We start from the raw sequence: 27,548 nt of genomic DNA on the forward strand, positions 1-27,548 counted from the left end.
CACGAGGCACGGAGAACAGGCTGACCACCATGCCGCACAGTGGGAACGACTGCCGGAAGGTGTACGTCACCGACGATTTCTTCTTGCTGAAGATTTTCGTGATCACGAGTAGATCATTGAAAAGGAACACCTGATACAAAAATAAGTATATATAATTGAGTGTGGCGGTAGCCATCACAGAACACAAGATATTTGACAGATGCCTGAATCTCGCTTACGACATTTTCAAAATAAGCTTTCATATATATAAGTTCCGAACAACAAGATTTAGCTCGGTGAATCTAGATCAATCCCTCGAGGTTACTAGAATAGAAAGGAAAAAAAAAAACATTTGGACCGTCGGTCTACCGAGCAATATCACCCGCTCGGTGGATTGAGTATAATTAAAACTAATTTTAAGGTAATAATCTCGCGTTTTTTTTTTATTATCACTATTTTATTTTCGACGTCTCCAATGCCTTACTGTTCTTCTCAAGTCTATGATTGGGTTTCTGTTTTATTAGACTACAGAAGCGGACGAGGTCACCAGGGCCATATGATTTAGTGGTCACCACAGCATATAGACATCGTGACATAGCATTTTCAGACATAAGGTTAAATACTTATCTGTGTAATGACTGTGAATGTAATGATAATATAATGACTGTGAAAACATTCGAGCGAGAACGGATTGCTGAATAGACAAAATTGTGGTAGGGTCCACCCTTCAAATCGAAACGCATTACTGTTTGACGACAGAAATAGGCAGAGGTGGTGGTACCTACCCGTGCGGACTCACAAGAGGACCTACCAATAAACAAGAGGTCCTACCACCAGTAAAATAGTAACCAGTAAAGTATGTATGGTGAGACTGAGAACTCTTACTTCTCTCTGATGGACTCCGGGTCGCTCCTTCTTGTGTATGTCAGGTATCTCGTACAGCCTACAGTAGCAGACGAGGCGACGGTGCGGCAGAGCGAGGTGGGGCTTCTTGCCGACTATCGTCGCTTGCACTTTCATCACCTAAAATTTTAAGGGTAGTTTTGAGTTTGCTGTATGAACAATATTAGGACTTTTTGGCGGGAACGCGAGGAGTGAAGTTGTGTGATTTGTTTTATTTTGTTTATTTAGTGTTTTTTCAGGTTTAAATGTGTAATAACGGTGGTTTATTAGCTGTTTAATATCTGTGAAAGTGCACAAATGTGGGAAAGTTATACAAAGCCACTGGACGTAGCTTCTCGGGATCCTCCAAAAAGCCCACTGAAAAAGTCTCAGTAGTAAATAATCACCATTTTACTGAGATATTGATATTTCACCCCATATTATCTCATCTCATTTCATTTCATTTCGTCTCAGTTGATTATTGTCTCAAATTAATCATCTTCATTTCATTTCACTCCATATTATCATTTTTCATAAAAATATAAATTAAAATAAACTTGACCTAAAAAGTCTTAGTTACCAGGTCATAAAATATAATAAAAAAATAAAAAAAATGAACAACATTATCCCCTGAGACATCAGCGATTGAAACATTTGAAGCTAGTTTAAATTAAAATAATAGAAGTATCTAACTGATACAGATGCAGTGATGTCAATTGTGATGAGATCGTAAATTTTGAATTTTAGTTCCAAATCAAACGCATAGATGGTGCTGTACTAAAATAATTTGATAGGAAATTTCTTTACCAAAAAACCGAAATCATTATTGACTGTAAGCACTAGCCTGCGTGACGTGATCGCTGCCGGGTCTAAACTCGTTTGCCTTGACTCTGTCGTAGATCCCGGCGAGCATGTCCCTGTCGATGTCGCCGCAGTCGTCGATGCCGCGAAGGTTCTTCACGAAGTCTTCCAAGGACATGCGAGCTTCAGGCTTCAGGTTCGGAGTGTGCAAATCCGTGTTCAGCATTATTATGGCGAAGGCCAACACGAATATCTGCAGGTGACCAAAGTTTGATTAACGATAAACATCCTCCTGATTCATTTAGGGATATGATAATTACTCAAATGTGTATGTAACTAAGCGCAAGTAGATGCATTAAAGTGACAATGATTAAGAGATTATTTTGAAATATCATTTTTTTCTATTTACTTATAATAATCTATATTATTATCTATACTAATATATAAATCTACAGTTACGGATGTTCCGTTATAACTTGAAACTTGGTATCCGTGTAGAAAATACATGTACTTAATGGATAGGCTAATATTTACGATATTAATATGAGTGTTGGACTCCCTAATAATAATGACAATAAATAATAATATTAATTTTAAATGCCCAGCGAAGCGGGCGAGTACGGCTAGTAATAGTATAATTACAGAAACCAGACAAATCAGTATAAGATTACTCCGAACACATCAGCCCACTGGTAATTATGGAACGTGGAAGTGTGAATAAGTGGAACAAAAATTTTGTAATATAAGACAAAGAAAAAATATTGCTTACAGGAGTGGATTTATTCCTAAACAATTCTGTACTCAAATCTGAACTAGATGGCGCCACCTGAGGCTACATCAATAAAGTAAGATCAATGGACGTACCGTGTCCTGAGTCCGCAACCTTTGAACGAAATCTGTGTTGCAGATGCAGTATCTTCTGGCGAACGCTTCGACCAGACGCTCGATCTTCTGCGCCTCGCCCGGCAACCGGAAGTGAGCCTGGTACCGGCGCAGAGCCACGTCTACCGCCATACCCGACAAGTCTAGCTCGTTTACGAAGCATCTATAACAAAAAAAAAAGAATTGTGTGGTTTTATGAAACTCTGAAAAACAACATTTACTTAAACACTGACAAAAACAAACAAAATAGCGTGGAGCACTGGCACAAATGAGTAATAGTTTATAAACTACACGGTCAGCTGCTGCGAACTATAGGCGCTGCCACATTGGCCTTGGCTGCTCTGACGAGCGCCTTTCACTTTATCCCTACTCCGCGGCCGACCGTCACGCGACATGCAACACATAGACGAAAAAGTTTGAGACGATGTAATAAAAGTTTCACTTTAAAAAATTACATAGTAAATTCTAATCGAAGAAATGAGTGGATGAAGGGGATATGATACAATTTGTTAATTAGGAGAAAACGGGCAACAAACTTTAGTTAATTGTACTTTTTCTCCGTACCTAACTCCTTCAACAAAAGCAATTTCTGAAAATAGTCTTTAAGCCCGGAATTTTAAGGTCTAATATGGATTATAGGCCAATAACACTTTCATTCAATGTAGAAACTCGAAAATTTTAAAAATTATACTGAATCCCTTCATCGACTCATGTCTTCAATTGTTTTATTGTATTTGTTAATTTATTTATATATCTGATTAAGCAAAAAATATGGGTTGTCTGTAAAGTCGGTTTAGGGACGATAGTTTTACGTGATAACGTCAGTAACAAAACTATTCGAACTGCTAGCTGACTGACGTCAGTCATGCGTGAAGAGAGATAAATGTATCGCAAGCCAACTCAGGCTCAGGCGAAACGTGGCACCTTTTCGTGCAGCCAGTTTTAAGACGTTATAACGTCAAAAAATAATTTGTTGTCAAATCCCATTTCTTGATCGAGCATTTAATTTAAAACAAATTCAATGTTCCACGTAATTAAAGTTCAATTTAACATGCAAATAAACAATCGATTTACGAGTTCTTCAAATTGTTGTTGTATTAAAATTGAAGACTCACTCCAGAACTGCCATGTTGAATGGATTCTGCAGGTTCCCAAGGTATTCTCCGATCATCTGCTTGCTCAGGCCCTTTCTGGTGATGAGGAACCTTGCCACGCCCCGCGGCGAGTTCTCGAGGAAGCCGCGGGAGATCAGGTAAGCGATGCCGCGCTCTGGTTTCTTGTTGAACAAGTTAAGGCCGACGCGGTACTGGCGTTTCCGGACAGTTTCTGACACCTGGACAAAGAGAACGTATTTCAATAAATACATAAATTTAAAATTATCTCTAAAATGAAGTCTTTTATGAAGTCGTCGTGGCCTAACGGATGAGACGTTCGGTGCATTCGTGTTGAGCGATGCACTGGTGGTTCAAATCTCAGGCGGGTACCATTTTTTCTAATGAAATACGTACTAAACGAATGTTCACAATTGACTTCCACGGTGAAGGAATAACATCGTGTAATTAAAAGCTACCCGCAAAATTATAATTTGCGTAATTACTAGTGGTAGGACCTCTTGTGAGTCCGCTCGGGTAGGTACCACCGCCCTGCCTATTTCTGCCGTGAAGCAGTAACGCGTTTCGGTTTGAAGGGTGGGGCAACCGTTGTTACTATACTTGAGACCTTAGAACTTATATATCAAGTTGGGTGGCGCATATACGTTGTAGATGTCTATGGGCTCCGGTAACCACTTAACTAATGCTTATCTAAGCAATAAAAAAATACTCAATAAAAAACATATTGTTTTTTTTACACGTATATGACTGACTAGCCTTTAACGGTTGCTGATGCTGATGGTGCTCATGCTGTGGCCTGCAGCAGGGCGCTGCCATCGGGGGCGGGGGGGCTTCGTAGTAGGGAGCGGCGTCCTGCCTCTTCCAGACGGAGTACCGATCTCCTTCCAGCACGACGCCCGGACGCGCGTTGAGGTACTCTGGGACGTGCACGTGCGTCTCCTATACACGTGCCAAATATTTATAATTTTATATTTTTAAACTAGCTGACCCGGCAGCCTTATGAATAAAAGACTTAAACTTTTGTATAAAATAAACTTAAAACAAACAAAAGGAATCCGTCAGACGGGGGAGAAATCAAATGGAAAACAAAAATGTTATTTTATTTTATTCCGAGCATTTTCATATTTATTTACCTTTTAAACCTTCTCTGGAGTTCCACAAATAATTCGAGACCAAAATTAGCCGAATCGGTCCAACCGTTCTCGAAATTTAGCGAGACTAACGAACAGCAATTCATTTAAATATATAAGTAGATTTGTAATTTTGTTTTCAATAGCCAAAGCTATGTATAGTAACCGGCAAACATCGTGAGCAAATGACCTTGACTGCGCAGAACCGAATTTTAGATCACTTTGGTGGTGAGGGTGAGGCGCGACGGCAGGGGAAATCGTATCGAGCGCGTTATTGGTAGATCAGTCGAACCTTGCGTCCCGCACCGCGCCTTCGTTCCGCTTGCTCCCAAAAGTACGCTTGCGTACAGTAAAAAGTCTATCGTTATTAATCGTTAAGTTATATTTTGTTATAATTGCTTGTTGACTTTGTTGCCATTGCTATTTGTTGAATGTTTGTTGATTTTTTATAAAAAATACACTATGCCGCGACAAACTGGTGTAGTATTCAAAAGAAAGGGTAGAAAAATTGTGTACGACGTATATTGCTTCATTATAAAACAGGGGAAGAATGATATGAAATATATAATATACAGGGGAAGAATGATATAATATGTGGAAAAAGTAAAACAGACTTCGGAAGCAACAAAAACATCAGTGAGTACTGTTAGGTGCATTATTAACGAAGCTAATCGTCGTTGGGGACTCCGGGTAAGAAAAGATCAGGGAAGAAGAAAGTTACCGGAATGGATAGTTTCGTTCAATCTGTAATAAAAAGATGTAATCATAATAACTACATAACAAGCAGCGAAACTCCGTACCGTAGAAAGGCTTCGAAAATTTTAAAGAAGATATACATTTTAATGGCTCGGAATGCAGTTTACGACGAATTATGAAAGAGCTAGGCTTCAGATGGAAAAAAAAAACAGAAAATAATCGGAAGCTGGTAATTGAAAAAAGTAACATTCGATTACTACGAATCGAATATCTTCAAAAAATAATTAATTATAGACAAAAACGAAGATCGAACCGACCGAGTCGTAAACTACACCGATGAGCCCTATGTCGACTTATCACGATGATGGCGACTCGGGTGATGAAAACAGTGATGATGATAATGGTCAAGATTATGATAACGAAAAAAAAATTACAAATACCAGCTTCGCTTCAACTGAACGAAGACCTGGCAACAGCTCTAGTTTTGACTTAATAGAAGGAATATCTATTTTACCCCAAGATTAAATTATTACAATTATTAACCTATATTTTTTGTTGATGTTCTAATAAATATATAAATAAATACATATGTTGATTTTAATAATTTAATTGCATTATGACGCAGAGTAAATAATGTTTTTGCACGTGAGTGTACCATGCGCAAACTTACCCCCACTACGTCAACAAATGCTCAAGAAGTTTGCCGGCTATTATACCTACATTAATACGGGTTTACTGAATGCATATACCATTAGATTGCAACCCAGATTAGATCTAGGTACTAAATTAAAGGTGCGTTTTATTTAGTACTAGTGACCCGCTTCGCTTCGCTTCGGAAATGTTTAATTTTATTATTGATAGCTGCGTATCGCGATGTTACCCGCGGTTATTGTCGTATCGGGAGTGACGCCGCGAGGCGAAGCTAGTCTAAAAAAATCCTAAGTTACTCCTTATATCACCAGCTACCTATCAGTGAAAGTCTCGTCAACATCGGTCCATTCGGTTCAGAGATTAGCCGGAACAAACAAACAAACAGACAGACAGACAAAAATTGTAAAAAACATTATTTTGGTGTATATACCGTATATATATTCATATGCGGTTGTTTCAATATTACAAACAGACACTCCAATTTCATTTATATGTATAGATTTACCATTTTCGTTAATTGCTTATCTTATTATACAGTCTTTATATGCACCAACAAAAAGTCACGATGTAAGGTACTGTTGTGTTATTACAAATTGAACAGAAGTAGTAAGGAATCAATCTACTAACCGGCTGCCTGGGCTGGTAGGGCTGGTGGTAGTGATGGCGATGCTCCTGCGATGATGATGAAGACGAGGACTGCACGGAAGACATCGATCCTCCCCTGACGACCGCTCCGCATTCCGCACGTCTAAGCGACACCGGACTCTCGGCGCTGGAAGCAAATGTATTACCATCAATTCCCATTCACCGACACATTTTTACTGATGGTAGGACCACTTGTGAGCCCGCGCGGGTGGGTACCACCACCCTGCCTATTTCTGTCGTGAAGCAGTAATGCGTTTCGGTTTGAAGGGTGGGGCAGCCGTTGTAACTATACTTGAGACCTTAGAACTTATATCTCAAGGTGGGTGGCGCATTTATGTTGTAGATGTCTATGGGCTCCAGTAACCACTTAACACCGGGTGGGCTGTGAGCTCGTCCACCCATATAAGCAATAAAAATAAAATAGAATAAAAACATCTGATGCTAAGCGTCGAGCATCTGCGAAGAGCCTATAGATATTGCAATGTAAATACCGATTTTTCCATTCTTTACCTAAGCCGACTACTTTTTTATTTTCTTTATGAGTGAACGAGCTCTCAGCCCGCCTGTTGCTAAGTATTGTATCACACTTCGAACCAAAAAGCATGGTAAAAATATACAGGATAATGTTGGTTACCCGTGAGAGCTTATAAAACGGAATGCTGATGCTCATTCTCCGGTAAATATCACAGTCGAATTTTACGATAACCATGAAATGAGATTGATCGGTGCTGCCCTGGACAACACAATCAAATCACAAATCACATCTGTAATTATCATAGCAAGTGGCATAGTTTACAATACAACAAACATATTCGCTAAAGTACGTCTTTATCAAAACAATCGTCCCACTAACCGAGTTCCGATCCCGGTTTACTCACGTGACTCAAGATATTTCAAACCGTACGACCGTATTTACTGATTGACCGTATTTGCGGCTTGAATTAAATAAAAGTGCATGGTAATTAAATGGATAAAAACAATTGAAAACTTTATAATAATTACTTTAGAGTTATGCTGCTCGTTCTTTTGGGCACTTCCGGAGGCATCCTCCTGGCGTTCGCAGCTTGTATCGCAGCCAGTTGTTGTTGCTGCCGGGGGGTGGGAGACGACAGGGGTTTTCCACCCGACGACAGTAGATTTCCATAGATCGGGCCTGGAATGGACATTACTTGTTGGATTACCGCATACTTTTATTATATATCTATTTTTTTTTAAGAGATTTTGTGACCTGGTAACTAAGACCTTTAAGTCATGTCTTATTTTAATTTATATACTTAAGTTTATGAAAAATGATAATATGGAGTGAAATGAAATGAAATGAAAATGATTAATTTGGTACATTAAGCAACTGGGCTGAAATTAAATGAAATGAGATGATAAATTATGGGATGAAACATAATCTTAGTAAAATGGTGGTCATTTACTGAGATTTTTTCAGTGGACTTTTTGGAGGATTCCGAGAAGTTACGTCCAGCGACTTTGTTTCATTTTCCCACATTTGTGCACTTTCACAAATATTAAACAGTTAATAACCACCATTATCACTAATTTAAACCTGAAGAAACACTAAATAGACAAAATAAAACAAATCACACAACTTCCCTCCTCGCTTTCCCGCCAAAAAGTCTATATGTCTTTAGTATTTATGTGTTTGTATTCATACGTCCGATGTACCAGCAAAATATAAGAACGTATTTGCATGATTGCATTGTATGATGCATTTGGCGATAATTACCATTGCCGTTTCTTGAACCAGATTGAAATTAACTTAGTGATCATTGATTATATTCAATTCAGCTTAAGAGGCGTTCAAGAAGGTAACTCTTGAACGTGCACCTAAAGATTTTATAGCCAGATTTCAAGTGGTTACCGAAACTCGTAGACACCGTAACATGAAATCCGAGATCCTTGATTGCATTGCATAAACGGTATAATTAGGTAGACCATATCATAAAAAAAAATCAAATCAAATGAAATTGAATTAAAATTATTAAAATTGTCAACCACTAATATAAAATCTATATACTTATATATAAAAATGAATTGCTGTTCGTTAGTCTCGCTAAAACTCGAGAACGACTGGACCGATTTGGCTAATTTTTGTCTTGAATTATTTATGAATTAAATACAAATAACAATTTTGTTTTTCCTTTGATGTGTCCCCCGTCGGACGGATTCCTTTTGTTTGTTTTAAGTTTATTTTATACAAAAGTTTAGGTCTTTTATTTATCGATTGAGGCACTACGAAGTCTGCCGGGTCAGCTAGTATAAAATAAAAATAAAGGAACTAATACAACAAATAATGAAATAATGTTAACTGAGTAACTCAGTCACTAATCACTATGTTACATTAGCGAGAGATAGATGCTTATTACAACAATGTCTGATATAGGGGTAGTCCAGTCTGTCGGCAATCATAGCCAAGACCGTGTTGGAGTTGGCCCGTACTCTGCGTACCATCGCTTGCGTATGGTCGTATGAAAGCAATCCGTACCAGCCACTGCGAACATACCCGAGGCGCTAGAAAATCGGGACAGCCCTTAATAGTCCGCACGGGTAGGTACCACCGTCCTGCCTATTTCTGCCGTGAAGCAGTAATGCGTTCCAGTTTGAAGGGTGGGGCAGACGTTGTACTGGAAAACTAGGACTTTTAAATCATGTCTCAAGCCGGATGGCGGCATTTACGTTGTTTAATGTCTATGAGTTCCGGTAACCACTTAAAATCGGGTTGGCCGTGACCTAGTCCGCTCATATAAGCAATATTTTTTATGCTGTTGCATAGCTTTTATAGCGGGGTTTGAGCGCGGCGACCGAATCAAGAAATTCCGTAACGAAAATAAAACCTAACACCCCCCCACTCCGCCTACCATGTAGCTCACGTTCAACACATTCACACGTTGCGCTTGTGTAGTGTTTGTGAATATGCGCGCGGTGTGACGTCGCACTGCATGCGCATCATGAAAAGTCTGCCCATCTCTCTCTCGCGCTGTCTAACTTATAAGTATGAGGAAGACAGTTAATGTTTTGCTTTTTTTAATATTTATAAATATAGCGTGGTCTTGTTTTATTATTGTTGTTTTAATATTAAATTATTATTGTCTAATTATAATTGCATAAGTTGATAAAAAATGCTATGCAATAGCTTTACTGCGGCAGTCCCCGAGTGCCGCACGTATTTATTTATTTTATTATCTAATCGAACATACCAGTATTCATCATCTGGTGGTTGTGTAGAGATTCATTGTGCGATGATGAAGTCGATATATTTGTCACGGAACCGCTAACCGAACAACTGCAAACCTGAAATTCACGAAATACACGTGATTACATATTAATTTAAAACACCGAGTAAGTAAATTGTCTTGCTGATTAAATAATATTGAAAACATTATTTACATTACGTTTGAGTCATGATTGTTTGGTTTGAGAATAATTGAAAGTCGATTTTTGTGTCCTCACTTGGGATATAGAGTAAATTAATTCAACTTGTAAAAATACAGTGATGAGGTTTTTTTTTATTGATTTTGTTAGCCATGTACTGAATGGCCACAAAGCTTAGTGACGGAAAGCTTAAATCCCGAATGTTTTGTATAAATGGATGCTAGTTGACACACTAGTTAGCACCCCTGACTGCTTTGCCAAGCGACGTAGGTTCGATTCCCAGATCGGGCAATCATTCGTGTGACTGACGAGTTTGTTCGCGCTTTGTCTGGGAGTTTAATGTATACGTTCCCTAGATTATTTGTTTATTAATATGTTATTAACTTTATCATTCTTAGTTTTAATGTGATAATGACAAATCACAGAAATGTAATTCAGAAATTTTTTTCGCAACTCGACGCGATGGCACGCGATCACTATCATTTCTCTGTTCGTATGAAATCCGCACGTCGTGAGTAACAAGTGTTCACGGATGCTCATGACCGGCATTTCACAACTTTCGCAGCCGATCTCAGCACTCAATAAAATGCAGCCGGTGTTATACGAACGCCATCGACCTCCTTGCGGAAGCCGTATACTATTTTTATCTAAATAGGAAAGCTGACAGCTGATATTGGTGTTCCCTGTGACAATCCCGGAAGCTACCCTTCCGTCGTGATTATACCAAAGAAAAAAAAACCTACATTATATTTACGTAAATCATATTTTCCGGTATTGAAACTCCATAGTCTTGTCATTTTCACTATCCGAAATACATCTTTGCTTTTCTTTGCCGATTTCATTAGCACTTTCGACTTTTTACGATTCATTTCGTAACACATTTTTTTTGGTTTCTTATTTTTCTAGAAATATCTAAGTGAGCACTAAGTTTAATGTCGCGTCGTATTCAATAGCCGATACCGTATTTAATTACACGGTTTCTGTAAGACGGTGCGCAGGCGACCACACGACGCGGCGCACGTCACCAACTGATAGAATATTGTTTGGGCTATCATGTCATTGTGTTTATTTAACTAATAATACACACACGCTTTGTGTAACAGCCGAACAAGGTTATTATATTCGCTAAGATGTAGTGCGTTGACATTTTTATCGCATAGTTTTTATGTAGGAAGTGTCGCGAACGCTATACCTACTCGTGTTACGATGCTTTAGTTATAGAAATTTTCCGTTATTTTTAATTGCACAGTGATTAAATTAGATACCGGAATTACTACGAAAAGTAAGAAGACAGTTTGTAAAAAAAAAAAATATGGTAAATATAGTAAATGCACAGCAGAATTAGCTGAGTCATATTTTTTTTGTACTCCATGTGTGTACCCAAATCAACAGAATCAGGGAAATATAAATATTTATACAGTAATTTGAAGGCTTTTCACAGAAAATAATAGTTATTCGGTACTTATAATTAGAATAAACAAAGCATTTAGAAATTAATCTGGGTCTTTTTTTTCCTATCTAAGCTGATAGCCTTGAGATGATATTTACGCGTAACCTTAGCTAGTAGGTGAGCTCACGGGGCTCAAACCGGAGTGATGCTAACACTCACCCTAGCAAGAGCAGTGCTTCGCAGAATCTACCACCGGATCGGAAACGCGACCTACTGAGAAGATCTGGCGAGAAACTCTGTGGGCTGTGTCTGTGGGTTAATTCGCTCGTCGAGCCCTTCGTCGCAAGCGAGGGGCTCGACGAGGACGGTGACCGATGCTTGTGGTACCTAAAAGCACCGTTAATGGATCGGGAGGATCCGTAATGACGTGTTTTGGGCAGTAGGTCCCAGTACGAAGGCATTGGAAAACGGGGGTTTCTTACATGTATTGACTCATTAAGAAGCTATGTACCAAAATTAGGTAAAATCGAAGTAATGATTTGTTTAATATCCGTCATACCCCGCTGTCTGCGTCAGCCGGATGAAGCACCCCGGGCGGTAGATCGGTGGCGATCATGTGGATCTGGTGAGCCGACTGCTGAACTCTAGCAACCATGGCTTCTACGTCGTGCGTGTCGCATTGCAAGTGGTTGCTGCGAAAAAAAAAACAATACCACCAGTTAATTTTTTGATTCAAAGTTAAAATCTTATACCTTTGTATAAAGTAGAGAAAGTAAGATGTAAGAAACTGAGGTACGAGAACTTTATTACAATAATATAAACGAATACTGGTGGAATAATTTATTACTGGCGGTAGGACCTCTTGTGAGTCCGCACGGGTAGGTATTACCACCCCGCCTAATTCTGCCGTGAAGTAGTAATGCGTTTCGATTTGAAGGGTGGGGCAGCCGTTGTAACTATACTGAGACCTTAGAACTTATATCTCAAGGTGGGTGGCGCATTTACGTTGTAGATGTCTGTGGGCTCCAGTAACCACTTAACATCAGGTGGGCTGTGAGCTCGTCCAACCATGACAATAAAAAAAAAACGTCCTTTATCAGCATTTTTATGCGGTTATAAATTCTAGAGATTTCTCTGATTATTTCACCTTTTCAATACAAATCTGTAGTATGCAACACGATAAAACTATAATACAAAATTATCAATCTTAACAGTTAATTCCAGTCAAGGTCAAATTACGGAATTTATGTAAATCCTTACTCCTTAGTACATACAAACAATTATTAAATTATAAATCACAATATTCAAGTCGAAGAAGCGACCTAAATTCAATATACTTTTCCATTTTATTTCTGTACTATAATTTGATGCTTTACGGCAAAAATCATTAGATAAAAAAACCTCTTTTCTTTAAGAAGGCTTTAATTTGTATTCGATAAGAACATGTCCTTGAAACCCGATTGCCGACGTCTTAGCTAGGCGGTGATTCCTCTGACCTTCCTCTTGATTTGTTTATTTTCCTTATATTATTTCCGACATTTCGTATACTTTTTAGTGGTCACGGACGAACAAGATGTTGTTCGTGTTTGAAACTGTGATAGCCCAGTTAGCATTAGATTAAAATTTAAGAGTAGTACATAGTATATACTTATATATATATAGTATAACATCGTGTAATAAAAATCAAACCCGCAAAATTATAATTTGCGTAATTATTGGTGGTAGGACCACTTGTGAGTCCGCGCGGATAGGTACCACCGCCCTGCCTATTTCTGCCGTGAAGCAGTAATGCGTTTCGGTTTGAAGGGTGGAGAAGAGAGAAGAAGGGTCGTCATACCCCCTCACGGGGGCATGGAACGGGCCTCGGGGCAAACCCCACTACCCGGGACGGAGCTCCCTGCCACATAGGGCAGGGGTGGTATAAATGCAGGACGAGACGGGGAAGGACTGTTCGCAGCGCGTATACGGTTGCATAGCATCGACAAAATAATAAATACTTATATATAATACGATGGGCTTGTCATGGTTGGAGTGATGCCCGTGGAGGAGTCTCCCCGGCGCCGGCTGCTGTCGTCTGCTTCCTACGGTTTTTTTTTTTTTTTTTTTTTTTTTTTTTTTTTTTTTTTTTTTTTTTTTTTTTTTTCCTACTACTAACTACAAAACTACTAAACTAACTAACCTACTTACAACTACTATATACAATACAGGGCCAACAGTCAGCAACCGTGGGGCCCGCCACCGGCCCCATGCCGCGGCCCCACCTCTACAAGTCAGAGGGGGAGCCGCGGCACTGGTTTGGCGCTCACCCGCTAGGGGCTCCCCAGAAGGGGAAGACCGTCGCGGGGAGGGACCGATGTAAATCACTCCCCTTAAGGGGGAGTGGTTCACCCAAACGGGTGATAGAAATGGGTCCCCATAGGGGGCACCCCAACAGTGTGGGGGGAAATGAGGAGTGTGGACAGCTCAGTCCCATGGGGGCACTCATTATGAGCACTCCCATATCACTCCGGTTAAGCCGACTATCTTACCATAGCCGGGGGTTCCAGTAGCTCCCTTGGTAGCGCCTGACCATCAGGTGGTCTGGCGTGCAAGGGAGCTATATTGTGGAGATGCTCGTGGGGTCCACCGTCAGCCCGCTCGTACATATTACGAGCTAGCCTCCGGATGAACTCCTCGAGCGACTCCACATCTAGATCCCGGGCGATTACGTCATTTCTGACGTAACGCCCTGCTCCGACTATCGTGCGAAGAGCCAGATTCTGCTGGGCCTGTAACTTCACCCGCATGATCTGCGGGATGAGGTGATACCAGGCCGCAGCTGCGTACGTGATACGGGAACGAACATACGTCTTGTAAATGCCGAGTCTAGTCCTGGTCGGCAACCCGGAGGCCAACACCGGCCGGAGGAGAAACCTCGCATAGCGGGCGGCCGCCAACGCCGACTTGGCGTGGGCGGTCATCCTCAAACTCCGGTCGATACTGACTCCCAGGTATCGGACACTGGGCCTAAACTCGACATTGACTCCACGGAGACTGAGCTGTCCTGGGACGGCTCTTGTGCGGACCGGACCGAAGAGGATAGCCGCGGTCTTCCCCACGTTGACCGCGACCCTCCATCGGTCCAGCCACTGGGGCAGTAGGTCCAACAGCCTCTGCATCCTTGAAATGGCCGCAGAGGGGAAATTAGAGGACGCGAAGTAGGCGCTGTCGTCGGCAAACAGCGCCAACTTCACGTCGGCTTCCCACGCTTGGAGGTTGCCCTCAAGCGTGGGAATGTCGTTGGTGTAGAGAGCGTAGAGGACTGGTGCCAGGACGCTTCCCTGGGGAACTCCGGCCGTGACTGGGCGCACCGACGACTTGAAGGGTGGGGCAACCGTTGTGGCTATACTGAGACTTTAGAACTTGTATCTCAAGGTAGGTGGCGCGTCTACGTTGTAGATGTCTATGGGTTCCAGTAACCACTTAATGAGTGTGCTGTGAGCTCGTCCAACCATCTAAGCAATAAAAAAAAGTTTTAATTATATTAACGAAAATCTAAGAAAATAATAGATTTGATAATGTTCTAGCTCTGTCGTTATTGACTGGAATTAATCGGTCATTGTATGAACTGTCTATAGGATTCCTTGTAACTTACCCCATGTCGGGTGGTTCGTGTCGCTCTCGCAAGGACATCGACCTCATGGGTCTCGTCAAAGCTAACATTTTTTCTGTGCCGCTGGGACTTTTTTGTAGCAACGTAGTCGCGTAGATATCTGTACCTGTAATTACGGACAAATGGAGTTTTAGAATCGGAATAATTGTTAAACGTAAAATTGTAGATAAGAGCAGTTTTTTTTTTAATTGTGTACTGTAAAAACGGTGACTTAGAACTCACGTCTCAAGGTGAGGAGTGACTTCGATTTAGTCGAGAAGCATAATAAAAGAGTGTGGCCTAATTTCCGCTATTTGAAGCAATTATTACCTCGCTAACTTTAATATTCTGCAATAATTTAATATTTTCGCTTAAAATTAAATGATTACACAATAAATCTGTCATTACCTAGTCTGTCTAGTCCAACCGTGACGCTTGCGACATTCCGAAACCACGTGGACTCATTCAATGCGAAAATCGTGGTAGGAAATCGTTATATAATAATTTACTTAATTGTTACCATATACCTCAACCACCGGTCATCGTCCTCGTCGTAAATTAACCCATAGACACAGCCCACTGAGTTTCTCGCCGGATCTTTTCAGTGGGTCGCGTTTCCGATCCGGTGATAGCATCTTTTATTTATTTATTGCTTAGATGTGAAGACGAGCTCACAGCCCACCTGGTGTTATGTGGTTACTGGAGCCCATAGACATCTACAACGTAAATGCGCCGCACACCTTGAGATATAAGTTCTAAGGTCTCAGTATAGTTACAACGGCTGCCCCACCCTTCAAACCGAAACGCATTACTGATTCACGGCAGAAATAGGCGGGGCGGTGATACCTACCCGTGCGGACTCTCAAGAGGTCCTACCACCAGTAAAAATTCTGCAAAGCACTGCTCTTGCTAGGACAAGTATTACCAACACTCTGGTTTGAGCCCTGTGAGCTCACCTACACGTCAAGGAGAAGCTTAAATAGCCTCTCAAGGCTATCAGCATAGGTAGTGAAAAAAAAAACTTTACCATTGACTAATTGACCGTGATCGGGACCGTCTTGTAGCCGTCTCGCATTCGAGTCGGCAGCTTTGGCCATAGCCGTGATCGCGCTGAACTTCTTGAGCAGTTGCCGCCTTCGGAACGCGCGCTGAATGGTGACGGCAGCCCTGCGGGCGCGGAGACCTCCGTATCGTCTCTCTAAGATTTCCACTTGCTTATCGAGCAGGTCCTGCGACATCTCATAGCGGCTGAAAGTTCAATGATACTTATTTAAAAAGAAAACTTTGACGTTACGAAGTAATACTTTAGAAGGTTCATTCTTGATTTTATTAATTGAGTCTAAACAAAACATTTATGAAACTGAACTGAACTGAACTGAACTGAAACTGAAATGAAACTGAACTGAAACTGAACTGAAACTGAACTGAAACTGAAACTGAAACTGAACTGAAACTGAACTGAAACTGAACTGAAACTGAACTGAAACTGAACTGAAACTGAACTGAAACTGAACTGAAACTGATCTGAAACTGAACTGAAACTGAACTGAAGTGTTCATAGCTCACTCAAAAAAAAGGTAAGAATGTAAAGAAAATCACATGTGCATTTATTTGGAATTCTCGAATAGACCCATAAAGTATTACTATTTTTAGTGGAACACAATCGAAAAGATGCGAGTTAAGAATGGTTAAGGTTTGTCTTGATAATGCAGCATTCTCGGGGTTCGTAAATGTTCATGATGAAAGTAATTTGCGATGAAAACAGTGACGTCATAAATTAGTAGACATGTGATCTATCTAAATACTAATATAATAAAAAGAATGAAATAATTTTGAACATTATTTATTAAGAAATACGTGTTTTATTCATTCGGTAATTATAGCAGATTTTATCATAGTTTACAGGTTCTTAGTTTTACATGATTATAGTTTTTTTTTCTACGTTCAAATAATTTGTGTACTAAAATCACATTGAACACATATACAGCGAGAACAGATAATGAATAATGTAACAGTGATTGCAATTATTAATTAATTTCACAATAACATTTCTACGGTGTGTGTGCTTTGCTAGAATCCCACTGTCGAACTTTGTGCTTGAAATATCCTCCCAGATAAAGAATATAATTTACTCTTGTGATTACATGATTTCGAATCGATACTAGCTACAGAAAATCGATGTGAAATAAGATCACTAATTGACAGAATTTGTATTAACTTTGTGCAAATTTAGCAGAATATAGATCTAATAATAAGTTTTTCCGTACATTAATTATTAAATTATCAAACGCGAATGTATTCAATTTATTTCAAATTAAATGAAAGGCATGAATTAAAAGTCATGCTGTTACTCCTATATAGATATACTAATAGATTAAGGAATCAGTTCAAGTTTAACTAACTTTACTTAATAAAAGTTGAATAGTTTTAACAACATGCTTTTTTTATTTTTGGTATTACATTACTTTCGTTATATAGTCAAAAGGTGTTTTTTTTTTCATTCATAGGATTATTGAGTTAGAGTAAGGAATTGTGTTGAAAATTATACATGATACTATTTTTACGAAAAAATTGAGCTGAGAAAGCTATAAACATAGTAAACCAACAAGCTTAGGCTGCTACTTCGTTTGTATGTAGATATTATTCGTAGATAACATTTTATCATCAACAGGTAGGTAGGTATGTTCTAATGACATTCAAGTTTGAAATAAATATTGTTTCTATCTAAAAAGAATCTAAAAGAACAATCAAGTTCTCCAATCCCCTTAATTGCATTCAATCATATCATTGTCATTTTCATTACGGGCAGAAACATTGAACCTGTTAATTCAACCAGTTGCTCCTCATAGATAAAATAAATCGAAACAAAAACTAATAATATTTAAAGGTACATCTTTGTACAGAAAAGTGAGTCACGTAAAAACGATAATGAGTGATATTTTATTAATAAACATCAAATCTATAATACTTTAATACAAAAATAATAATTATGTATAATTCTCAACACGAGAAAATCAGTTATGAAAATCATCTAAATGCGAAAGGGTTAATATCTCTTCGGCACTTGACCTACCCTCTTGTTAGTTTACCCCTTTTCTGGGGTAAACTAGGGTCTTTTTGTGTTATCCCCGCCGTACCAATGATGGATACGTCTGTCCCACGCCTATAGAAAATGAGAGAAAAACTATATACAATATTGTATACAACATATTGTTGAGACAAAGACACTCAAGAATCCTGGAAAGTGCTTAGTAATATTGTTGTGAAAGTTTATACGGGTACATTTCTTTACAAATAAAAATCAAACCCGCAAAATTATTATTAGCGTAATTACTGGTGGTAGGACGTCTTGTGAGTCAGCACGGGTAGTTACCACGATCCCACCTTTTTTTTTGCCTACCTATTCGCTGGTCGCTAAGGAGCTATGTCTATAGGGGTCCACCCCACCTATTTCTGCCGTGACGCAGTAATGCTTTTCGGTTTGAAGAGTGGGGCAGCCGTTGTACTGTTAAAACTGAGATCTTATAACTATTTGCGTATTTACTAGTAGGGTAGTAAATTGCATTGTAAGCCCGCAACAACGGCCTATTTTGACGCGAAGCAGGTGTGCTTTCCAGTCTAAATGGCGTGATAATAAATACAATTGAAGCTTCTACCTCATGTCCGAAGGTGGGAATTCGCGTTGTTGTGTCTATAGGCTCCGAAAACACCAATTGGGCTTTTCAGCTTTTCCCAACCGTATAAATTAAGTTTAAGAAAATAAAACAATCAGGAAACAAAGTTAAGGAGTACAAGTGTCATACTTATACATAGGGTGTGGAGACATCTTTCCCGAAATCGAAATAGGATTAAACTAATTGTCTAATTTTTTTTATTTCCTTGACGTCAAATTTGGAGAACCAGTAATGCAATGCGTATGCAGCTCGCAGCCGCTCCCCGCGTTCTTTCAGGTTCATTAACCCCGAACGTCCGGTGATTTTATAGATGTGTTACATTGCGTGCAAAAACTTTTGTAAATATTTATAATTTGCTTCCGGGAATGGTTCATGCATCCTGATATAGTATAATTCTGATATAGTGAACAGTAAAAATATGTTAGACGATCTTCTAAGACAATTAATTAACATTAAGGGAATGGAATTCAATTTACGTCTTTTGGTTTAAGTCATTTCTTTTTAAATTACTTTATTGTTCAGGATACGCATTCACGGATGGGTAACGAAAATCTTCACGTACACAATGGTGTATAAAATTATGAATGCAAACCTTTGTCTGATCCCCATTATCCAGATCCAGATTAATTGTACGAACACAAACAAAACAAGAATTAATACAGAGTTATATATTACACAAAATCACAATGTCCAAAGATTATAAATGTTCTTACATATACCATTCCTAAATATTGCTCAAAGAACGGCACACTGTTGTTCATCTTAGACATCGAATATAAATCGTTCGTACCAAAGACATTGGAGAGTGAAATGGAAGAGACTTTATGAACAACTAGCGGCCCGCTCCGGCTCCGCTCGGGTCTTTAACAAAAATTTCAACGATATTTGACGTTGTTTTATTTTTTTATTTAAAAGAACACTTATTGCGGCATAACTACATAGATAGACATAATATGCTGTCGCGACACTTTTTGTAATTAATAATGTGTTCTACAAAGTCGTAGTACGTTATTTTATTCTATCATCAATAGTTTTCGCAGCGCGCGCGATGTAAATAATATTTTAGGTAACTTTTTTACACCTTGGGTTACATTATTGGAGTTTTAGCAAGGATCCCTAATTATTAAAAAAGAGTATAAAGAATATAGCCTATGTCACTCGAAAATAGTGTAGCTTCCAAACAGTAAAATAATTTTTCAAATCGATTAAATAGTTTCGGAGCCTATTCAATACAAACAAACAAACAAACATTTCCTCTTTATAATATTACTATAGTAACTGACTATGAAGAATTTTCAATCAATTTTGAACCTGTTCAACAAATCCATTACGGTGAACAAATTTAAATGAATAAAATTACTAATAGTTAATAATAATTAAAACTATAAGTATAACAGAATAAGAACGATAATCGCATTGAGGGTTGAGTGCAATGAGATTGCTGTAACGTAAAGACAGAATTGAGGATTTATATTACATCATATATTATCATCAGCCTATAGCAGCGGACTGCTGGACATAGGCGCAATGAGAATTTATTGTACCTAAAAAACGACGAGTATTGTCCCTTTCTTAAGGACTTCACTTGTAGATTATAATTTGCAGGTAAGCTATACAAAGAAATCTAAGTTAAAATCGACACGTAATGTGGGTACAGTAAGACGTACATAATATATAAACATCTAGCTTTATCTGATACATTAGAATTACAACGTTGAAATCTCGAGAATTATGAGGTGGCTAGAAAAAATATCCAAATCCAGAACCACTCTAGATTTATATAGTATATATTTAGTATAGATGTATAATGGTTTTAGAATTTGAACATAAAATTATTTGAAGATGTTGTAAAAAAAATAATTACTAAATACTATAAGGAACTATTTACTAAATATTATAGGGAATTCTAAATATAGTAGCTAAAATTATTTTATTAATGTTGAGCAAATAATGTTTTTTTACCATCCGCAAACCAAATCCACGATCCACTGAGAAAATCCGCCGAGAAACTCAGTGGGTTGTGTTTGCACGGTTGTCTTATCTCTTTTATAGATATGGTATTAATGACAATTTGATTTGAATAAAAATTAATTTAACACGTTGAAAAGAGCTAAAACATATTTTTGGCATATGAAATCTTCTTATATTAACATAGATTTGCATTACTACAGTTTGAACTGAGCTTAAGGTAAAGATCAATTTCACACCACGATACTTTTGATAAGGTACGTTCATAATCAGTAGCTAAGCAGGCTGTGTACTCTATCATTATTTCGGCAGAACAAACAATACAACGTTTTCCTGTTGATTTTTTTAAGTCTTTATTCAATATTATTGTAATTCTGTTACAAATGTTGTTTCATATAGCAGATGATGCTTCAGGCTTGTACCATTAAATGACTAGTAGTATGATTAAATCTAGAGTTAAATTGTATGTTTTTCAATAGTATATATGAATTCTGTGAAAACCGATTTTAAAAATGTCATTGTTTTTTATGTTTTAATCTTTGTAGAGTCATTGGGTATACGTATTGTGCGTAGAAGAAATAAAGTATCTGTCAATTATCAACATCTTAACGTAACTGAAAACACCTTCGATTTTATTTGATTGTTTGCATTACACTGACCTGTTGGTATGAACGGCGAGGCCGAAGCCCTCCGGCGGCGCGGCAATGTAAAGCTGCGACGCCGGCTCCTGTGCCGTGCAAAGACCCGCGCCCGTCGACGCGTTCGACGCCGACGAACATGACGAGTTCGAATGATTTAGAGCTGGAAATAAACAATCGAACCGGATAAATAAAACAGAAATAAATATTCAAAAACAATTCATTTATCGCGTCAATGGATTTTCTCCTTGTGATTACGACGTCGATGTGCATACCACTGCTATTTTCCGTTATTTTACAGTAATTCACGGGGATCCTATGTCAAAACTTTAATAGTGAATGATTATTCGCTATATTATACTTAAATATGTACGCAACTTCTAGAAAGCTTTAATTTTCCAAAGCTGCATGATCGCCTTTGCCAATTGGAGACAAGAAGAAAAAATCACAAGGTCTTCTGAGTGTCTGTTCACTCTCCGCTATTAGTCTTCTACAAGATTGATCTTGTAGAAGACTAACAGCGGAGAGGGATGCTCAAGCATCTAACCATCATCATCAAAGAAATAAGCATCAAGTTATTTTGTTATAAAAATCATTCGCATCTGACTTACTCTGAACCAGGTCACAAACGAAATAAAGCCTTTTGCACTAGAACCAACATTAGTTATTTGTTGTGGAAGAATATCATTATAAAATCGATATTATTATCTGTACTCGCATCCCGTAAAACACCCTACTTCAATTTCAAAAGTACCGTAGATGCAAAATGAAGTTCTATTTCAATCTTATATTTAAACAATTAGCCCACTCAGTTTCTCGCCGGATCTTCTCACTGGGTCACGTTTCCGATCCGGTGGTAGATTCTGCGAAGCACTGCTCTTCCTAGGGTCAGTGTTACCAACACTCCCGGTTTCAGCCTTGTGAGCTCACCTACACGTCAAGGAGAAGTTGAAATAGCCTCTCAAAGCTATCAGCATGGGTAGAAAAAGAATAGTAATTATATGTGTGTTAGTCTGTTCTATGTCTATCTATGTGACCATCCATCCATTCATGTACTTTAAAGAATGTAGCCTCAACTTCACCCACCTGGTAACGGTCGATGGACATCGGTGACGTATCTGTTGCCATCCATGTACCCTCGGTCGGGCTCAGTGTGGGCATGATGCGCGTGGATCGAGTGCTGATGAGTGTAGAAACCGTCCGGTGGATGTAGCGGGACCCCGCCGCCTGGCTCCTCTTCGTCTACCTTCTGCGAAAAGCTGAGGACAAAATAAAAGTTATAGGTTAGTCCAATAATCAACGTAGGCATTATTGAATCCATAATTAAAGAATCTAAAGTTTAGCGTCGGATATTTGTACACATATTTATATTATTGCTTGGGTGGACGATCTCACGTCCCACCTGTCATTAAATTGTTAGCGAACTGCATAGACATCAACCCACCTTGAAAAAAATCTTAGTTTTTATAGTATCTGTCCCACTCTTCAAACCGACACGCATTACTGCTTCACTGCAGAAATAGGCAGGGTGATGGTGCATACCCATGCGGGCTCACAAGTCGCGTAGTATATGCCAATTGGCGATAGCAGTACACTACTATAATGCGTAGAGAACGCTGCTATTCTCCGATGAATCACTTAGACTCCTCTTACGAGGAGTTGGAGCAATGTTATTCTGGGCCAACAAACACACAGCCAAAACATCGTAGTATAACAAATGAAAATAGTGTTGGTCTCATATATAAATTCGAAGTAAATTAGTATATATGTATGTATACTCAGTGAGAAAGATAATAATTATGCCGTATGACAAGAGGTTACATCCGCCAGTCGACAACATGTGTGCATCAGACGGGCCCCTAGTTCCTTTGCCAATTTACAGTACAGTACAGTGGTCCCCCGGTAGTCGAAATTCGTCTATAATTAATTGAAATTATAAGTTTATACACTCATCATCACTTTAGACACATATTAATAAAGACAAACAATATTTAATCTATTATAAATTTGATCACAGACTTTAATAAGAAAAGTTTGACAATAAACAAATAGTATGCATGCGTGTGTGTCAAATACATGGTAGGTGTGTAATGTTTTATTTATTGATTTAATATATGTTTAGTGCATAATAAAAAAAAATATTAACATTCTGCACTCCTCCTCTATATTCTCTATAAGTGTGGGAAATGTCATACTCCTCCGTCTGCGCAATTTTCGTAAAAAGGGGTACAAAGTTTTTGCTTTACGTATTTAATATAGAGATAAAACCACATTTATCCCTTTGTGGCAAATTTGAATGGAAACCAGTGTTTCACGATAAAAAATAATACATTTTGTAATTGGAGCACTAAAGTGATTCCCCTTATCGTTCATTACATATTCAGTATTTCAAGTTTCACAAGATTTCCCCGTATCTAAAACAAATGTTTAAAGTAAAGGAGGATATCTGGGACGCTTTCGTAAGCTTCGGTAAATAACATTAGAGCATTTATCTCTTTTACGCTTTCTTTATACGAACGAGTGGGAGAGAGACACACATCAAGACTATTACAACTGCAATTAATGTCATATACCTGTTTTACTCAAGTAAACGATTTATTTGCGTCTTTACGGAAAACGCAAGTATCGCGAAATCGCGAAATCCAATCCAGCGAAAATAAATAAAAATACTTTGTAAAAAAAAAAAAAAAACAGTTTGTATGTATATTAAAAAGGTTGATCTAAATTCAGATGAATGTGTTTTCAATTCACATAAACAAACCTAAATTATTTAAATTTATGTTTCTGTGGCAATCGCCCGTGTTAAGAATAATGCCTCAATTAAATATATTACAATTTCGGTGTTATCTGAGAACAATGAATACTGAAGGTTTTGAACTAGAAAGAAAACCTAAGGTCAAAACACATTTTAGAATTGCATTGTCGTGGCAGATAACTATACCATACATAATACTATACCACATAACCAGACCATAACCACTGCCGGAGTCACGATCGTTCGGAGAAAGCAAGCAAAGACAACGATTCTCCATGGTTAACGATCAAAGATGTTATCCATCCATAACTAAATAATTTATGTGGAATTTTTTTGGTTGAAAAACGAAAGTGTGAGAAATTCTCAAACTTTGGAATTTTATACATAAAGACCCTAGAGGAATTTATCTGTTGGGCTTGTTGCTTGTTGTAAGCAACTTCTTCGCATGAGCATCACATATTTTTACTATCACCAAGTGCTGCCGTGAAACAGTAATAATGCGTTTCGGTTTGAAGGGTGGGGCAGTCGTTGTAACTATACTGAGACCTTAGAACTTAATCTCAAGGTAGGTGGCGCATTTACGTTGTAGATGTCTATGGGCTCCAGTAACCACTTAACACCGGGTGGGCTGTGAGCTCGTCCACGTATCTAAGCAAATAAAAATTCAAAGCACTCTAGCACTGGTCGTGGAGCGTGATCTTACACATTTAAATCATCGTAATACAAATTCAAAATCTTATTTTAACCCCGAAAAACGGTGTTTAAATACAAAATTTCAAAATGTTCAACCACAATCTCAAAGTACAGTCGAAGTTAGGTACGTAACTTTGTTTCTCCTAATAGAGGAAATAGTTAAGAGTACAGTTCCCATAAGGCTATTAGTCTAACAGCATACTTTCTCGGTACAAGCTCCGAGGAACTTGGGACGCAACATTTTAAGGTAGACTCAATGGAAATTTATATGTAATGTTTATTCAATATTAATTGCTTTAGTTTTAAATGCACTATGAATGACGTCGCCTACTGCGGTTGTCTTTTCATATTTGACTAGAGGTCCCGCAGTAGTTGAAATTCGACTATAATTAATTGGAATTGTAAGTTTGTACACTATTATGATTGTATTTTATACTTCTATAATCACAAATTTCGCCAAGGCTACTCTATAAAAATATATTAATAAAGACAAACAATATTTAATTTTAATCTATTCTAAATTTGACCACAGACGTCAAGAACAAAAGTTTGACAATAAATAGTATGCATGCGTGTGTGCGTCAAATACATGGTATGTAGTGTGTGTAATGATTTCTTTATTGATTTAATGTATCTTTAATGCATTATTTAAAAAAAATATTAGCTTTGTGCACTTCTTCTCTATATTCTCTATAAATGTGGAAAATTTCATAATCCTCCGTCCGCGCAATTTTCGTAAAAAGGGATACAAAGTTTTTGCTTCACGTATTAATATATAGATTCGAAAATATTAAAGTTAAACATTACGAAAATATTGTGATCAATCTTAACGGAATACAAGATTTTACTTTGAGACTGTTTTCGTTTTTTTTGGATTGTTTTAAAGATGCACATCACCAAAAAATACAATATCATCATAATACTGTAATAGTAAAAAATCTCAAAGTTAAACGATATTTGATTCTGAAGTACGTGCGCGATTTTTCAACTATTCTGAATGAGCTGTACAGAAATTTAATTTCAAAATTCATGAAAGCGGGTCGATCTCTGTGGAATATTCAGAATGTGCAATGCTGTATTGTTTTATCGTGTGTTGATTACGCTTGTATGCATTGTGACGATAATTACTGTACATAATTTACCATTGTTTTGAAAAAAACTGATAATCGACATATTATTATGAAATGATGTAATCGTTTGAAAGTATATAGATAAGAAAGAACACTTAAATACGTTTAAAAACCAAAAAATATACGTACAGGTAGGGAATTTTTGAGAAGATTCTAGAATAGGAATAAAACATGGATATGGCATGTAGGAAGATGTCATTTATTAATTTTGTGAGTGGGTGTACACTTCATAGCTTACACACTTCATAGCTTTTAGACAGACGACTATGAATGGCATTGTATTTTTTCCATTTTTTTATTAACAATTAAATCCTTTGACGAATTATTTATTTAAATTCTAGAAATTCTTAAAGACACAGAAGGTCAACCTAATTTTGTAGTTAAAATGAAACCTGAAATCGAAGAAGGTAATTAATCTCAAAATACATCCGACGTTAGCTCATGGCAGTATTTATCCGTAAGCTATGAAATAAAGATGAAATTAAAACAATGATGTTAATTTCAGAATTATTAAAATGTTTTATGACCCTTTTTAATAAAAGCGTACTCGATCTTATAATAAGATTTACGGTTCGTAAAGTTCGCAGAGAATGGTAGAAAACAATCGCCCAAACCTTGCGACAAACTTTGCGACAATACGCAGCAGTGGAAACAATATTAACTTTGATTAATTACGAATAATACTAATGATTGTACAGTCATGAAGTCTCGAATCAAATTAACCGACTCAGATTTCGTTAGCTTAAATGTAAACTCAAATAGAGCCTCAAATATCCAAACTGAAAACCTCTTTGAATATTTCAAAGCGTATTTATTAACAAACACGGCAAAGTTTGTACAAAGACCAATAAGAAGTTATACCCGACTTGGGAATACGAGAAAGTCACGAAAAGATCTCAGACACATTTGCCCGTAACAATATCCTGCTTGAATTATACACGGAGTCATGGGAAATCAACGGTCTTGTATTTAGGCCATTTGTTTAGCAAGTTAGTTTTCAAGAATTTATGTAGATTGGATGAAATTTATTTCCAATAAAGTATTAATGCTAATTAGTAAATGCGTTAGCTATAGAATCGCCAACTGGAATTTACTTTTGTAATATTGATTTTTAGCGTCCAATAAAATTGACCTTTCATATTAAAACGCGTTTTAAATTTTTATTTTTTTAAATTCGAACATTTTTTGTAATTCAAATTAGAGATCTCCTTATCAAACTTTGAATTATAAGCTGGTCCAATAACACAAATTAACAGGGATGACAAACAAAGTAATCTATTTTAATTTTCAACAAGTATTTTAGATGTCAGAATTGTATCATCTATAAATTTAAGGTACCCAATTCATATCGAGGCTGAACAACCATTAGTTTTTTATTCAACGGGCAATTCTCGCTGATAAAGCTTCCCAATTAGCGAGATAGGTTGTTGGAGAGGAGCCAAAACAGCGAAGTGCGGGACGATCTGCTGAATGATACAACGTTCTTTGTTATTTTTAATGGTTTGTTTAA

At 37.8% G+C, this 27,548-nt stretch overlaps 1 protein-coding gene across 27 annotated transcripts in view; it reads right to left on the minus strand.

The window, feature by feature from the left end:
• The window catches only part of siz (Brefeldin-resistant Arf-GEF family protein schizo), a 223,471-nt gene that overhangs the window by 12,008 nt on the left and 183,915 nt on the right, over positions 1 to 27,548 (minus strand). For 16 of the 27 annotated variants that reach the window (XM_089739481.1, XM_089739480.1, XM_089739493.1 and 13 more), the window contains 14 exons: positions 22,547 to 22,719; positions 21,482 to 21,623; positions 16,208 to 16,428; positions 15,184 to 15,307; positions 12,109 to 12,241; positions 9,985 to 10,078; positions 7,781 to 7,931; positions 6,761 to 6,905; positions 4,413 to 4,595; positions 3,660 to 3,877; positions 2,527 to 2,707; positions 1,706 to 1,915; positions 865 to 1,002; positions 4 to 130 (listed from right to left, as the gene is read on the minus strand). In XM_089739481.1, coding sequence (XP_089595607.1) covers positions 4 to 130; positions 865 to 1,002; positions 1,706 to 1,915; positions 2,527 to 2,707; positions 3,660 to 3,877; positions 4,413 to 4,595; positions 6,761 to 6,905; positions 7,781 to 7,931; positions 9,985 to 10,078; positions 12,109 to 12,241; positions 15,184 to 15,307; positions 16,208 to 16,428; positions 21,482 to 21,623; positions 22,547 to 22,719 — 2,240 coding nt within the window. Of the gene's footprint in view, positions 1 to 3; positions 131 to 864; positions 1,003 to 1,705; positions 1,916 to 2,526; positions 2,708 to 3,659; positions 3,878 to 4,412; positions 4,596 to 6,760; positions 6,906 to 7,780; positions 7,932 to 9,984; positions 10,079 to 12,108; positions 12,242 to 15,183; positions 15,308 to 16,207; positions 16,429 to 18,253; positions 18,344 to 19,446; positions 19,479 to 21,481; positions 21,624 to 22,546; positions 22,720 to 27,548 lie in introns of those variants that run through there. The other 11 variants (XM_089739472.1, XM_089739471.1, XM_089739479.1 and 8 more) reach the window with 2 other exon arrangements.

This window comes from Bombyx mandarina, chromosome A1 (genome assembly GCF_030267445.1).
Source record: "Bombyx mandarina strain Sakado chromosome A1, ASM3026744v2".
NCBI classification, from domain to species: domain Eukaryota; kingdom Metazoa; phylum Arthropoda; class Insecta; order Lepidoptera; family Bombycidae; genus Bombyx; species Bombyx mandarina.